Consider the following 16,784-nt stretch of genomic DNA (forward strand, 5'->3'; position numbering starts at 1 on the left):
AACCTCATTCTACTTTTGTGCTTCACAGAGACATCCATCCATATGGCCTTCCTCCATCATACACCATTATTCTGATGTTTAGACTTCTTCCAGACACGCCCAATCAGCCTTTCGATATCTGGCAAGTGTCTGATAAGAACCACAAGCCTGAGGTCGGTGTCACTATTGACCGTAAGTATCATTTTAGTCCCTCAGATTTATTACCTACCTACCAACCTACCTACGTACCTACCTACCTACCTACCTATCCCAGTATCTATCTATCTATCTATCTATCTATCTATCTATCTATCTATCTATCTATCTATCTATCTATCTATCTATCTATCTATCTATCTATCTATCTATCTATCTATCTATCTATCAGAAACACACATCATATATTTAGTCACATCTCTCAGACAACATTGGTCCTGCAGAAGTGAGAAGACATCAGATCTCATTAATGACAGAAGATGCACACCAGCTGACTTTTCCTCCATTTTATTATTTTCATTCCTATTTCAGTTGGCTGTCCTCAGATCACCATGAATGGTATCTAATGGTCTCCAGGCTTCAAGCCTGTTTTCTTATGCCTCTCTAAGTATGCAGCCTTGACCTTACATGACTTCTTTCCTCCAAGCTTCACTCTTCAGAAGATTTACTAATTGTCATATTTGGTGCAGGCTTCACACAACATCTCAGTGTCGCTCGTAAATGTTTCCTGTGCAGGATGTTTGCACAATGGTACTTAGCCTAAGAAGAGCTTGGAGGCCTATCTGACAATTTCCTTTCCTCTTTCTTGCTCTTTTTGCAGCCTCCAAACAGACCATATCATTTTATAACAAGGACACGCGAGGAGAGCTTCAGAAGGCCACATTTGACGGTCCCCAACTGAAGAAAATATTCCATGGAAGCTTCCACAAGGTAAACGCTGCTGCTTTTGGGCTCTATGTGGACCTCTGTGTGTATCGAATCGATATGGGATGTGGCATGTCAATCAAAAGTGCTTTCATTTGTGCCTACATTTGTTCACTGACCTGAGGATATACAGATGTCTAGGATAGCAGGCATTCCAGATGTTACGATTACAGGTGATATGCCTATGGGTGGTTTGTAAATGTCTGTTCTTTAGCAGATGGCACTTTGGAGCTGTTATCTAATATATAGCTTAAAGGAATCATACCGTTAGACAGCTGATATGGGGCATATAGCTATTTCACAGTATACTTATTATCTCATAAGGTTGCTTGCTGTAGAGGGGGACATTTATACACAACTTGAAAAGCCTGATACATGGCCTGAAAGAAAATATTCACAGCCTCAGCAGCTCTCAGTTATTAATTTGTATTCATAGACCAAACTAATGGGAATCAAAGTCTGAATGGAACGAGGAGCGGGAATCGGAATGGAAGTCGTTACGCGGCTGTTTCGGGACAACTGACATTTTCATTGATGTATTAGTACATAAAAAGTTGAATTGCACGGAATGTTTCATGGAAAACGTTTGATGTTGTGCACTCCATCGTTTCAGCTGGGAAAAATGTGTAGTTCCTCCGATGTAGATTTTGTAACATAGCGTTGAATCTGTAGCGCGATACAGGAACGTTTGTTAAGATTTTTACTTACCTTACATGTAACTGATCAGCCGAGACAAGATTAATGAAGTGTGTGTCACCTCCGTGTCCAAATATTTATGACATTTTAAACCATATGTGGTACTTTTGGTGGACTAGCATGACGAGTTTCAGCTTTTAGGTGAACATAGAATGTCCACATCTTGTCATGAAGCCAAGATGTGGTCATTTTCTAAATGGATTATTCTATTTTATGACTATAGCACACTTAACAAAGCAGCTATACTGAAATCCAGATGTATTTTCAATCCCAATTGAACAAACCTGAGGACCAAGTTTCAAACGAGAACCCTTTTCCTTCTGCATGACTCTGGTTAGTGGGATTATAAATCATTACAGTATGCTATAGAATGAGACAGTACTGAGTGTGTTGAAAAGATGTTCATTCCTAGCTTCCTAGTCTTTTTGGTTAGGTCTAAGTACAAATCTATATGGAAAGAATCCCGGTCAGATTAACTAGAGAAGGAGGAGTTTTGAAGTGTATATCTTTAGCATAAAAGTGTAGGATCATCGCGGTCATCAGGAGGAAACGGGTTGTTGCACAGCACTAGAATAGAAGTGGTCATGATCAGGCTTCACACTCTATTGTAAACCATATTAATCAGAGGCTTTGTGGGAGACTTTGTGGAATACAACAGAATTTGTAGCTATACTTTGGAACTAAAGAAGAAACCCACAGGCAACAAATGGCTGCTCAAATATATTTGGGGTAAAGAGAACATTGTGGAAAATTTCTGATACACACACACACACACACACACACACACACACACACACACACACACACACACACACACACACACACACACACACACACACACACACACACACACACACACACACACACACACACACAAAGTTAATACTCTTTCTGAAAAACCACTTAATTCTGTTTGCCCAGCTTTAGAACAGACCGAATGAGGGATATGTAGCAACACTTCATTTACAAGCACTTCTTTATGTGACGATCGTGAGGACTGCTAAGCTCTCGCATTTTCGCTTGAATCTACAGTCTGTTTGGAGCTCTTGAAACATGGTGGAGTTGTTCGCTGGAAGTCAGAGCTGGAAAATATTGGGTCACCGGATTAGCCATTAAACAATTACATCAGAACGTGAGTGAAATGGCAGGCCAAGGAGAGGGGGAAGGCTGTCTTGCTCTGCTCTCTCTCTGGCTCTCTATCAATATCTTGGATTCTTGCGGTCTCTCTTTAAAAAATTACATATTAAAAATTACATATCTCAATGATTCTTACACAAATGTTATCTATCTTTTGCTCTTTGTCTCCCTCCCTATCCTCCCTGTCTCGCTCTCTGGCTGTGTGTCTCAGTTTGATTTCAGGATGAGGGAAGTCCTGTAGTTACTCTCACACTGCAGTAGCAATTTTATTTGGTTACCTCTCTGTATGGATGTAAATGCAGAGGGTCCTTATTACTCCCTGTCTAAAACTTCCCAGAAAGTTTCCTGAGTAAATGGAGTGAAATTAAGAAGTCTTTTATCTTTTCACTTTACAAATATATAATTTTATATGCAAAGTACATAAAATGCTTCAGATCTCATAGATCTTCAGAGAAGAGCAACCCAACCTATTTTAACCTAAAACAGTAAATCCTTAAGAAACATCAATTGATTTACACATACTGTAGAAAGCCTTGCTCTGGACCCCCAGTGTTAAGTCATCTAGTGTTCCTGGGTAAACACAAATGATTTAGACTTTCTAACTGAAGCCTCAACTCCTGCCTGGTGCTTCTAGTTTGTTGTCTTCATCTTTCTTGGTCTTATAAATGAGCTTGCTGTATGGTGCAGGTTTTGAGTTTTCCAAGCCACAAAGGTTGGCAAAAGACTGCATTTGATTCATGGGCTTGTTTGAACTGAGAACAGTTAATTGGCATAAACAGGCTCAAATCTCAAAATGGGTTTTGTCCCAGACTAAACAGTAATATATTTGTCTTATAAAACATGACTTTTTGACTTGTGTTTGCACTTTTAAAAAACGTTATTTTTTTTTATTCATATTTAAATATAAGTTCAAATTGCAATGTCATTCATGGAGCGGTCATAAGCATCACTGCTAGGATTAACTCCTATTCATTCTTAAGACCTGCTCTAGGAGCTACTTTACTAAGAAAATCTTTTGGTCTTAAGGAAACCTCTATTATGACATTTTCAGGTATTCCACAGAAGCCTAAATACCAGCCATGGTCTTCATTTCCTGGGCCGTTATTCTTGAGATTATTGAGTAGCTATCACTGTTATTATCATAACAACAGCATCATCTGGATCAATATTTATGCAGTTTGATTAGACTGTCTGAAAAAGATGGTTTATATGCCACAAACCTCTTAATGACACATTAAGACCTCTTATTGACATGATGTGTAAACCTATTAATGTCTCGATCATTGTATTATTAGAAACAGACGCTATTATACAATATAATAGGCTTATTAGATAGCGAGCTTCTAGCTCTGTGCTGCTGGAAATTAAGACAATGAGAACATCCAGAAATCAGCTGTAAGAAGATCATGCTTATGTTCAATAGGTGGCTATACATTATATTACACCTTTTCTATTCTGTTGGGTTCCTTTCTATATTGTATATATTATGTTCAGTAAGGCTTTTCATCTCTTCTGTGACCCAAAACATTCCCTTGCACTCATGCTACAAGTGTGTTGTGGAAACTTATGATGTCATCATCAGGTTAAACTCGCATGCAAGTTAAGTTACATCCTGATGAATTGCAGACTCTATTCTGAGTTGTGTTCTAATTCATGGGAACTGTGGCACAGTTCCAGTGCAACCTGAACTCACACCACCTCATACAGTCTTGTGTTTGGTACCATGGAGAGCTTCCTGGTCCACACGATTTCTTTTACCAATTTGTTGACTCCTTTAAGTTTGCTAATGCACTTAAATACTAAGCCTTTATTTAACGGACAGAATGAATTAACTCTAACACTACACTGTGTGTTTGAATTGCCCAAGACATGAAAATAGTTTTCTTTATTTGCCTATTTTAAATAATATCCAAAGATTTATGCTCAAAGATGTTTATTTTAGAATAACATCAAATCTTAAAGCTTCTTATACTGCAGAATTTGTCAGCAGTGAATTTTTTTTTTAAACTATTTATTTTTTTTTAAATCAGGTCCGTGTATCAGATCAGATATCTTCGGACCATCTGGGTAACAAGTTATTTCTTGATATTGCTTATGTTATAACAGCTTAAGCATAAACTATAATTCCCTTACCGGTTTCTATTATCTTTTGACTTACTAAGACAAAAAGTGTAGCTTGTCATGCTACCAGGAGACTAGAAACTTCATCCAAAAAAGTCTAAATGTATGTCTTCTCACGGAAAACGTATAATACGAATGGAAAAGAAAAGTTTATGTTGTACTGTATAAGAGCCTGTGAAGAATACATGAACAAGGACAAGAATACATGCATGTTATGACAAGTTACATTTGAACAGCAAGGTTTATTTCAAAATATCCTTCAAAAATGGGCTACATGATTACCCCAGATGATGTCGGAAAGTTTTTATTTAGCCTGACATACTGCTTAAGAAATTTGGAGGTGCAACTTGCATTACATAATAGTGCAGTTGAATGTATCCTGAATGCCTTGTCAGAGCTGGAGGCAGAAATCTACCAGAGCTCTACAACGAAGGTCTGCTGAGTAAGTAAGATTTCTCCGAGACACACAGACTCCCAGATGTTGTCCCATTAAGCCATTTTTTTCCACTCTTCTTTCCCATCTCCTTAGTGCTGCTTCTCTTCACCTCATTTACCCCCTGTTCAGGAAGAAAAAAAAACATTGCTCCAAGTCTCTCAGCATGATGTTCCTGTCTGTAGACTGTCTGAAATCCAGAGTCATGACCATACTGTGACGTCCAGACAGTGTTCACGTCAACCTAGAACCTCCACTTTCAGTGATGTTGAGCAGAACCCACTTCTTATGGCGTGATCTTAAGAATCTCCCAAGGGGAGGAGGCAGTGGGGAACAGCTGCTGTTGAGTGTTGCTGTTGAGTGGGACGCGTGCAGAGTTTGGAAAGCGAGAGACAGAAAAGATAGTTATCATCAATAATATCACCGACTTAACTCCATCATTGTAAACGCTGGTGTTCTGGGATATTTATGGCATGTGTGTAATATTAACACTAGCGGTGCAGACAAACTGCTGTACGATATAAAGATTTCACATGATTTTAATACAAGAGACCACACACTGGGATGTAAACATGAGACTTTCACTCCTCCTGTAACCATGTTCTACTGGCTACATTCTGAGTACAGTGGGAACAAAATGGGAATATTGTACACATGGACTGCCGGTCCATCACAGGGCAATGACCACACCCACGTTCACGGCTAGAGCCAATTTAGTGAAGCCTGTTCACCTCCGAGCATCTGGGAACAAATCTGGAAATCCGAAGAAAACCCACACAGACATAACAGAAACATGAGAAACTCCACACAGACAGTAAACTGAGATAAGGACCTCTGAAGATCTCTAAATCTGTGATGCTTATTTTTATGACTAATAACCATGGTTTTAAAAAAATGACACAAGCGAAAGATCAGAAGATACCAAGTCTAATCTGTTAATTTCCATCTGATGTTTGTTTGCATCTGGTGCATCTGGAAATATTTTCCAATTTAGGCAATTTTCTCTTCCAGCTCTGCTCATGATCAGCACATCTGCATTCTGTATCCATACACAGCTTTTGTAATCTAGGTCAATGTAAAACATGGTAAACTGTTAAGGTTCAGTTGAGATCTCTAAGAGGCCATGAAGAGGTGATACCCCTTGTTTACACAGACACAGAGAAACCGACAGTGGTCCGATCCACTGGTGACTCAATCATGAACCGGAGTTTTCCACAATCTCATGGGCCTCATTTTTTTTATTTTCAGCTCCACATCATGGTCTCACCCAACAGCGTCAAACTCAACTTGGACTGTCAACAGGTGGCAGAGAAGGAAATTAAGGAAGCTGGAAATACATCAGCAGATGGTTATCAAGTGCTGGGCAAAATGTCCAAATCGATCGGCTCCAAAGGAGAATCTGCAACTGTAAGAAGTGCTTTTTGTTTTTTTTTATATTTGCCTGAAATTTAGCATTTGAGCATGTGGAGTTCCACTCTTTTATCTATTTTGTATATTTAAGAAAAGTTGCTAAATGCTAACACATGCTAATGTATTTCATTCATCTTAGGATGTCATTTATCTTTATCTGGTGTTTTATATTTGTTGTTCTCTCTCTCTCTCTCTCTCTCTCTCTCTCTCTCTCTCTCTCTCTCTCTCTCTCTCTCTCTCTCTCTCCCTCCGTCTCTCACTCTCTATTTTGACTCTATAAATGTGAAGCTTGGATCAAAGATATCTAACATGCGATTTCATTTGTGGTGCACAGTTCCAACTCCAGATGTTCGATATAATCTGTAGCCTGGGATGGACCAGTCGGGACAGATGTTGTGACCTTCCTTCAATGGTAAGATTCACCTAAACAAACTCAAAGCCAGCATTTTTGTTTGTTATTTTGGGTGGTTTCTGCTTCCATGTTGTGTGTAAATGTGTTTGACCTGAGTGTGTTAATTTGTTAACATAATGCCTTGAAGTAACATGGGCACAAAAAAAAAAAAAGACCTGTCAGTATAATTAGCCACACATTAACATCTGCGCTTGGACAATGGTGTCGTCATTTCTCTCGTGTTTTCCCTTTAGTTTCTGCAGGGTCGTTAACACTCACACTTGGAAGATTTTACCCATAATTTTTTTTGTTCCCTCAAAAACATTTGCCCATGTACTGCCGTTATAGCTCATACTTTGGCAGAACATCTGTCAGAAAGGTTATCATGTCCTAATGTGTTTGTGAGGAAAGAAAAATGCTTTGATGCCAGCAACATTTCTTTGGCAAGACAGAATTAAGGGTCAATGTGTAGCATGAGCATCTCTGAGAAACAGCCGCTGCACTGTTTTCATTTGAGCCTTAAAAGAAAGAAATGCAAATTGCTGCTTTTAAAGCCTCATGAAATGATGGTGTTTTTGGATATAATTAGCAGCTGAAGGATAAGAGCGGCTCAGCTGCAGCTTCAAAACGGCTTAATGTCATCGATCTGCAGTTTGCCTCTGTCTTCATATCGTCTTTTTTCCTACCCCCGTACTTTTGTTATACTTCCTCGTTGCACACAGGGCAAAATTGCTCGAAATGTCTCTGTCAGCATAACAGAGCCACAGCACATGAATTACGTAGATGTGCCACCCTGCTGAAAGGCTGTCATTCTTCATGTCACACTCATGAATAATATTTAATAGAGCCCAGTGTCTAAATGATGCTGTCAGCATGAACAAGTCTTTCACTAGTGGAAAATGTGGACTTTAAGACACACACGTCATTTTTTTTGGGTTGAACGCTCGAAGCAAATGTCTTTCCCATGTCTCCACCAAATCCTGAGAAAATTCCCTCAAATGTAACTGTTATGCCAAAAATCCCAGCTCTGTAAGATCATTTGTTGCCTTCAGTGCTGTAAATGCTTTCACTAGTAACTACACAAGTTCCTATGTACTTTAATTGTGTCCATTTAGTCGTGAGCTCACCTCTGTGACTAAAATTTACTCTTGAGGCAGCTGTAATCCTCAACGGCCTCGTCCATCTCTGCTAATCTCACTCACTCCGTCTTTGTGTTCTAGAGAGACGAGTCCAAGTGTCCATCTCTTCCTAACGCCTGCACATGCACATCAGACAGTGATGGGCCTCCTGGACCTCAGGGGCCTGTGGTAAGATGCTTTCTAATTTCAGTACCTGAAGCAGACATTATATCCAACCTACTAGGAATTACCGCACCCTGCAGTTCATTGTTTAGCATTAGTTAAAGTGCAGCATATCCGTTTCACATGCGCTCTGTTAGGAAGCGCAGTATTCGCCTTAGGCCACTGTCCTGTTTCTCATTCAGGATTTTATCCATCATGAGCACAGCATTAGCCATTATGAAAAGAAAATTTGGCCTAAACTACAATTTACACAATGTCCTCCTTATTCCAAATGCCAACACATGTTTGGTGTTCAAAGTTTGCTACTTTAGTTTTATAGCTTTGGTGCTAATGTGGTAAAGAAATATTGAGAAGCTCAAAGTATCAAAGTTAGCTTTGTGCTCGTTTACATAGTTTGTTTTGCGGTTTTCTAACACTCTGTGACGCACAGTTATCTATTAAAAATTGGACAACAGCCTTCTCAAAGCTGGACTCGCTTCCTGAGCACATAGTTTGGTATCAGACACAGGAAGGAGGTCTGGCTTAATGTTTGAAAGAAGAATTGGATGTAAGGATGATTTAGGAGGATAATTCAGTAGTAGTTTGATTTGTATAATTACTTTTCAGTACAGAGAACAGTACAGTTTGTATCAGACACAAGTGAAAGATTTCAACATTAGCCTTGTTAGACATTTTGACTGTAGAGAGAATTAGAATGAGCTGCTAAACATATACATAACATATGTGTATCCAAGATGCTGCTGAAAAAGTGAATTATTTCTACTTTTACTATCACTAAATTGATGACTAACCATGTCGACACAGATGGGCATGAGCAGGCCGAGTGCAATGTTTGGATTGATAATTGAATCCTTAGAGCATCTTATATGAAATATCTCTCTTTTTTATTTCAGGGAGCACCTGGTAGCAAAGGTCCTCGAGGTGAAAAAGGAGAACTCGGCCCTGGTGTAAGTATCATATTGGAGTGGAGAGACTTGCTGTTCCAATGAACTTCTGAAAGAACAGCTATGCTATTTAGTGAAGCAATACAATATAATGACTTTTCTCATGTGTGTTACTGTAGGGTCCAGTCGGACCTCGTGGAGAGATGGGTTTACCTGGCCCGATGGGTCTTCCAGGACCTCAGGGCCCCAGTGGGCACTCCATTCCAGGAGAAGCTGTAAGTCTTCCTTTTGGCTTTTTTCCTTCTTATTTTAACTCCTTCCCCATCCATTGTCTCTGCACATAGCCAGTTCTCAGTAGTGAGCTGTAAATCTCTAAGGGCCTCTAAACTGAAGGATTACTCTAGACATTTATTTTCTCCTGAGTGGATTTTGCACAGTAACTGTGGTTCAGCATTGTGCATTCCTTCGAGTCTGTCAGCCTCATGCTGGATACTCGACACCCTTTAAAACACCTTATTCTTAATGTATCTACATAAATCTGACTCCAGTTCCTTTCCTCCCTACTCTCAGCCACAGAGTCTCTTACTTCCCTTTTTTAGTCAGACATCATGAAGCAACAGTGTCCCCAAAATCCAGACATGCTTTATGAGTCAGATTTCCAATAGAATGACAGTACATAGAGTCCTCCACGTACCTTGATAGATGCGGTTTTAATATATACTCCTCTCTCTCTTTGTCTTCTGCCTGTTTTTCCATAGGGACGTCCAGGACCGAAAGGAGATCCTGGTGATGCCGGACTACCTGGGCAGAAAGTAAGTCTTTTTTTTTTTTTTTTGCATAAGCATGCATTTGGGAGGAAAAATCTGAAATAACAAGAACCCTGTGCAGCTCATGCTACTTCTCTGGATGGACTCCATATGGACTCCAAGCTGAGAACTTCAGCTATTAGCTAACAGGGAGGTTGTTTTTCCTTCCAGGCAGAGGTCATGCTGTAAGATTTAATCTGTAAAACATAAATTGGCTCAACATAATATTAAGAATTGTAGTGCATCTGATGGTTTGATTCTTTCCTGCGATTTCCAGAGCTGCGATTGATGAGGAAGGAAGGAATTGGGGGAAATGATTGCGCTGCCAAAGCCATTTAAAACAAATCAGAAATAAAAACATGTATATATTTAAGTGCGTTTTGTGATTGGTATAAGTTTTTTACTCAGCGTTAGTTGAGTTAAATGTGTTCAGTGCCAGCTAGCATGTAAATGTATTTCTGTCTGTCTTAGGGACCACCAGGGCCAGCTGGTCCTACCGGCCCTATGGGAATCCCTGGTGTGAGGGTGAGTTCTGCTGAGTGCACTGCATAACTGTTTAAGTAAATCTTCCTGTACTCTACTGTGGAAATCTGGATTTCATTGTGTGTGTGTTTTAATACAGGGACCTCCAGGGAAAGATGGACCTGCCGGGCCCAGAGGCCCACCGGGTACAATGGTGCGTTCTAATAATTAGGATTTCATACTGAAATCTATTGTGGAAAATACTAAATCATGCCGTTCTACTTCTTTCTTGTGACCATGAAGCATTCAAGATATACAGAGATGTTTTTGTCTCTGTAAAATGCACTGATTTTGAACTTTTTGATGCTTGTGCAGGGACAACCTGGATCTCCTGGAATGCCAGGTCCTTCTGGAAAACCTGGCAAGTCTGGTGAAAACGGTGTTCCTGTAAGTAAATACTCACTAGACCGTACTCAAACACTAAGATCACACGGTATGTTATAATACAGGTGGACACCTTATACTTTCTTTGGGATATATCTCCTGAGATATGTATCAGTGAGACAAGCGACAATCAAATCAGTCGCATTCCAGAAGAGCTTAATATTACGCTGTCAGATGGCTATGTGAAATACGACAGCATGAGGACGACGTGCCGTCTCACTTTTACCTCTTTTAACTCAAAGACCGACAGCAGCCCTCAGGCATTCATCAAAACCCGCTCCAGTGACATCCAAATAACAGCCGGAGAGATTTTCCAGCTTGCGATAAACTAATGGATGTTTGTTTAAAGCAGTGAACGCTGTGGTAGAGGAGATTTAAAGGCAAGTGGGATTTGGGTGTTTAGATGTGGTGGCGTATGTAAAGTAGAATATGTTTTTCATTTTCACAGGGACCTAGTGGAATGAAAGGAGACAAGGGTGAAAGAGTGAGTGATGGCTTTGATTTTAGTTTTTATGTATAGTTTGGATTTAGATTTTTCTTTTCCTTTGATATTTTTATTTCGGTGAAGTTGCAGTAAGAAATTCTGGTGTTATCTCTTTTAGGGTGACCTTGCATCTCAGGGCATGATGCGTTCCATTGCCAGACAAGTCTGTGAACAATTAGTCAACAGTAAGTGTTATTTTGAGTTCAGAATTTTTTTGGTCGTAAGTAGTATTTACAGCAGTACATTTCATATTATGCAAGAAAGTTCCTTCGGTCCATTGTGTTCTAGCAAGTGCTAACATGTAACTGATCTACTCCAAGGTCAGATGAGCCGATTCAATGAAATACTGAACCAGATCCCCAGTGACATTCGCAGTAACAGTCCTGGACCTGCAGGCCCTCCTGGGTTACCTGGTATTCAAGGGCCACGTGGAGAACCTGGCCGGGCTGGACAAAACGGTTTCCCAGGAAGGCCAGGAACGCCTGGACAACAGGGAGAAATAGGTGAGTTTCCTCCCTCATATCACCCACTGTGGCAAATCGTCTAGCTCTGAGTTGTTAGATATTACAAATAAACCTGTCTCAGACTTCAATGTAGTAAATGACAGTTTTCCTCTGAGGGATTTATATCAAAAAATGTTGTAATGCCTTAAAATAGAAGTAAGGAGTAAAGCCCTGTGGGTGTGCAGTCATAGGTAAATAATCAATCAATCAATCAACCAATCAACCAACCAATCAATCAATCAATCAATCAATCAATCAATCAATCAATCAATCAATCAACCCCAACAATAAACAGAGTTACTGTAATCTTGACATTGTTTATTTTTCTATATCTCAGCTTTATGAAGAGGTTTATGCCTCATATACGTCAGCAATTTGGCAAACTTTGCAAGTTTTAATTTATTAAAAAGGCACAACAGAGTATTCAGCCATTAATAGTTCTGCTTTCTGCTGTTTAATTTCAGCAGCTATAAACAAAGGTTCCTACACCAGCTCGTCTTTTATCACTCTCTTAAAGTTACTAACACCAACTTACCACCATGTTCCCTCTGTCCAGATGACTTTCCCATAGTGAGAAGCTTATTCACTGGTATACAAAGCCACATAAATGTTAATTAAACATCTTCTTAGAGAAAGCTTTGCCATGCCAATGAATATACATCATTTCTTTATAATCAGTTTATTTTATATAAAAGTCTGTAGTAATGGACTGTTACGATAGAGACATAGGTTTATAATAACACACTTCTTTTCTAATCGATCATTTGAATTAAAGAGTGGATTGGAAATGGCAATGAATAAATTGAAGAACAAAAAATTATTTAAAAAAAAAAAAAAAAGAAAAATCCTAAACTTTGCTCTTTGCTTTAAAAATGGCTAATTTCTGAATACAGACACCACAGTTTCTGATGGACAACGCTCCCCAAGAGCTTGTAATAGTTTTTAACTATTTTACCTTTCGGCAGTCTGATCTAGTTGCTTTAACAGTTGATGATAGACAGTCCTTTGACTGAAACAACCGAGAAGTTTTATCTTAAAGTAACAACCCTAATAACTGATTAACGTCTACTTTCTCCTACAGCATAATAAGTGAGTATGCTGCGGCATAATAATCAGCATTAGAAACATGAAGACATTTACCGTAAAGCGTTTGAAGCCAGTGCCCATGTCTTTAAGAGATCATGTAGGCACTCAGAAAACTGCTAATTCATCAAATCATTCCAAGGCCAAAATGACTGCTGTCGTTTACTTCCAGTTGGATCAGACGTATTATTACAGCAAAAACCACATGTCTAGCCATGTCAAAAGGCTTGGCTGGGGAGATATTGATATTTCTCCATCCTGTATTTTCTATTGGACTTTCCCTTGAAGTCTTTCCAGACATTCTATATACATCCACATGTATTTATTGCTTGTGGGGGTTTCTTACTTTCTGTTTGTTCCCCCTAATGCTGTATGTGCATATGTTTTAATTCAGGCCCAGCTGGTGAGAAGGGTGACAGAGGAAGTCCAGGGATTGGAGAGAGAGGACAGCGAGGCCTGCCTGGACCACCTGGTAAGTCTTTTTACTTTCAAATGCACACAAAACCACATGGCCGAATCATTCCCTTTAAGGAGCGGTTAGTACAGTTGTCAAGCAGTCTTTCTCCTTTCAGTTTGGTTTATTATGTTGTGGCGTTTGAACGAAAGTGAGTGTCAGCTAGCTTGTTTTTACTGGGTCTTTCTAACAATAAGGTTCTCCTTGTCATTCTCCTTGTCATTCTCCTTGTCAAGTGGGTTACTGTACCTCATGTTCCTAATCAACTCTTACATAATACTAACTGGCTGACAATTTCAAGCATAACTCTTTCTTTCTCAGACATGATTTTTTATTTAAGTACTGTCTAAAACATAAATAAGTCATGTAGCACAGAAGTGCAAAAATGTTATTTACTTATTTAGCAAAACAATGTCCAAGTGGTTTAAACTGAAATAGTTTGTTAATTATTAAAGTAGTTTTTTGTTGCCTTTTGCATGCAAGCACAGCAAGCTTGTAATGAGCTGTTCTGTTTGGTCTTGGAGAATCTACGCTTCAAAATATTTAAGATCATAAAGCAACATTATGTTCAATCTTCAACAACTTATCTTCAGTGTTTTACACTACATCTGTATTTTTTTTGCTTGTGCTTTGAGTTTTAAGTTGACTATTTAAACAAAAGAAAACAAAACAAAGCATTTTTATTTTTCTAATTAAGTTGCTTCTTTCTAAATCAGGCCAAGCAGGTGAGTCTAGACAAGGACCTCCAGGCCCCTCCGGTGCTCAAGGTCCTCGTGGTCCACCTGGTCGTAATGGTATTGCAGGTGCTCGAGGACCACCCGGCCCTCCAGGCTACTGCGATTCCTCTCAGTGTGTGGGGATCCCATATAACGGGCAGCCATACAGAGGTATGTAGGGCATTTCTCACAAAAAAACAAAACAAAACCCTCCTGCATAACATTAGAAAACACCACTAATAGCGTTTATAGCATGTTTTAGCATAATGCATGCAAGAATACCCATTAGCATAGTGCATGCATAGCTACCTCACAATATATTACATTAGCACTAAAGTTTCCAATAGAATTAGTGTTTTTTTTTTAACATAGCATCAGGTATGTGAAAACCACCTGGTGTAGTTTCCTTTCTCTAACACGCTCTCTGACCTGTTCCAGGTTCGTAAGCATTCTAAAGCATCCGTGCTGCTTTCACTCAGAAATCATGAGTGAGTCCTGATTGAGCTTTGTCCTATGAGGATAATCACCAAGAAAATGATTAATGAACACTATAGAAAACATTATAAAGCCACAAATGAAACACAATGCCACAAAATAAAATAACGGACTGGTACTAACAAGAGTTTGCTGCAACTTTAACCGCCAACGCAACGGGTGATGGCAGCAATGCAGTGGCCTGTTTACAATCTCGAAGCCAAACGCCAAACAGGCGGGTGAAGGAGCATGACCCAAAACACACAAACACCACCACCAGCAACACCTACTAACCAAGAGGATTTATAGCCAAGACAGCTGATGTTTAGCCTAATGCATTGTTTTTTTTAATCTGTAAATAAACTAATTGTGCCTTGTAAATGACCCCAAATTCACTAAAATTAGTTTTAACACCATTAGCCAGCTTGCGCCTTGTATTCTGCTGTTTGCTGAATGCCAACATGATTGCCTTATTTTTTTATTTTTTTTATATAAAGTAATACACCCTTTGAATTTGCTCAGGGCCGATTTGAACCTTGTGCCTTTTTAGACGTGACCCTGTAGTTTTTTTTTGTTTTGTTTTTTGAAGATATTTGTGTACATGTGCACAGAGGTGGTGTTTTTAGAAAGTCTTCTCTTCTGTCATCAATTGTATAGTTATTCCTCAACCAGCTCTTCAGCTGTGTTACAATTACTTATGTCACTTACTTAAATCTTCCAATACGTTTGATATGAAATCATTGCTCCCAGTTCTTCGTCTCATTCCACTCATCAGGAAATGGGAACATTTTATTGTCTTTTCTATCAGTCCCAAGTGCCTTTTATTTTCCAACCCATACTTCTACTCTGATCTTAGTGTCATGGCTGTGGTATTAGAACACAATGCTCTTGTTGACTTTAAGTGTACTGTTACATTATTGCTCAACTGGGCAAAATGATATTTTCAAGCAGAAGCGGTTCCTCCTGAGCCCGAGCCCCGTGAATTCCAAATACCTGAAGAAGACTTTGAGCTCTCATCCAGCAAGCGCCGCAAGCGATCGCTGTCCCGAAGACAATTCAAATGGACATCATCATAAAGATTTATTTGCAGAAATGTAAATTTTTTCATTTTCAATTTTTTTCAGTGAAGGTCATGAAGGTTTATGAACTTTTTTTGACATGACAGAGGCTCTACACCAATTTTTCTTCTTTAGCTACTCCCATTGGATGCTTGTAAATTGTCTGTTCCATTATGCTAAATCACAGCATGCATTTGTATTGCTGGGGAGAAAGTTACACTTTCTGTCTCCTGCCAACATGATCATAACACATAGCAAATGTCAAATATACACCCACACATCACTCATTCACGTTCCCTGCCTTCAACACCCGAGAAACGTTTGTTCTTTTATCATCTGCAGTAACATGTGGCCTCCATCGCATTATCCTAAACCGAATATTTATCAGTTTTTTTATATCAACTCACAGCCAATGTTTTACCAAAGGTGGAATTGCATGTCTGTCGTGTATATTTAGGAAGTTTATTTGTTTTCTTTTTTGTTTTTTTGATTGGTTTATTTTACTCAGAATATAGTTGTTCTCATTGTTGTGTTATCAGTATCAAACGCAGTTGGCATTTGTGTGCAAAACTATGGATATAGTATTGCTGCTTCATGTGTGTAACTGCAAATTGTGAATTCCATAGCCTTATTTTCTTATTTATTTCTGAAACAAAGGAGGCATTTTTCAATAAAACTACTGAAAATTTAAAAGTCTTGCATTTATTTCAATAGGACTGGTGAAAAAGAAATTTTCACACTAGAGACATCCAGAAGCAGAACCAGTTCGTTAGTCGTATTGCTTCATGTGACAACTAAGTGTTATAATATAATAATAACATTATATAAGAGCCTATCATGTTCTATCATGGAACACAAAACCATCAGAAATAGTGGACTCTGGTGTAGTGTTGGATATTCACAGGCTCTGGATTTCTTGACGTGGCTTAAAAATGTCAATACTTCTATGCTTTATTAACTCAATTAGTGAGAAAAATCTATAGCATGTAATTTAATGTCCAGTATAAAAGCTAACATTTTAGGTGAC

At 39.0% G+C, this 16,784-nt stretch overlaps 1 protein-coding gene across 3 annotated transcripts in view; it reads left to right on the forward strand.

Moving 5' to 3' along the window:
- The window catches only part of col12a1b (collagen, type XII, alpha 1b), a 75,557-nt gene extending 59,107 nt beyond the window's left edge, over positions 1-16,450 (forward strand). For 2 of the 3 annotated variants that reach the window (XM_047801627.1, XM_047801628.1), the window contains 17 exons: positions 29-171; positions 797-906; positions 6,536-6,694; positions 7,032-7,109; positions 8,309-8,395; positions 9,283-9,336; positions 9,453-9,548; positions 10,032-10,085; positions 10,551-10,604; positions 10,702-10,755; positions 10,917-10,988; positions 11,434-11,469; positions 11,588-11,654; positions 11,790-11,972; positions 13,450-13,527; positions 14,226-14,396; positions 15,651-16,450. In XM_047801627.1, coding sequence (XP_047657583.1) covers positions 29-171; positions 797-906; positions 6,536-6,694; positions 7,032-7,109; positions 8,309-8,395; positions 9,283-9,336; positions 9,453-9,548; positions 10,032-10,085; positions 10,551-10,604; positions 10,702-10,755; positions 10,917-10,988; positions 11,434-11,469; positions 11,588-11,654; positions 11,790-11,972; positions 13,450-13,527; positions 14,226-14,396; positions 15,651-15,775 — 1,621 coding nt within the window. In that variant the 3' untranslated portion in view covers positions 15,776-16,450. Of the gene's footprint in view, positions 1-28; positions 172-796; positions 907-6,535; positions 6,695-7,031; positions 7,110-8,308; positions 8,396-9,282; positions 9,337-9,452; positions 9,549-10,031; positions 10,086-10,550; positions 10,605-10,701; positions 10,756-10,916; positions 10,989-11,433; positions 11,470-11,587; positions 11,655-11,789; positions 11,973-13,449; positions 13,528-14,225; positions 14,397-14,663 lie in introns of all 3 variants that reach the window. The other variant, XM_047801629.1, reaches the window with a different exon arrangement.
- Positions 16,451-16,784: the final 334 nt, after the last annotated feature.

Source organism: Tachysurus fulvidraco, chromosome 16, assembly GCF_022655615.1.
Source record: "Tachysurus fulvidraco isolate hzauxx_2018 chromosome 16, HZAU_PFXX_2.0, whole genome shotgun sequence".
In the NCBI taxonomy this organism is placed as follows: domain Eukaryota; kingdom Metazoa; phylum Chordata; class Actinopteri; order Siluriformes; family Bagridae; genus Tachysurus; species Tachysurus fulvidraco.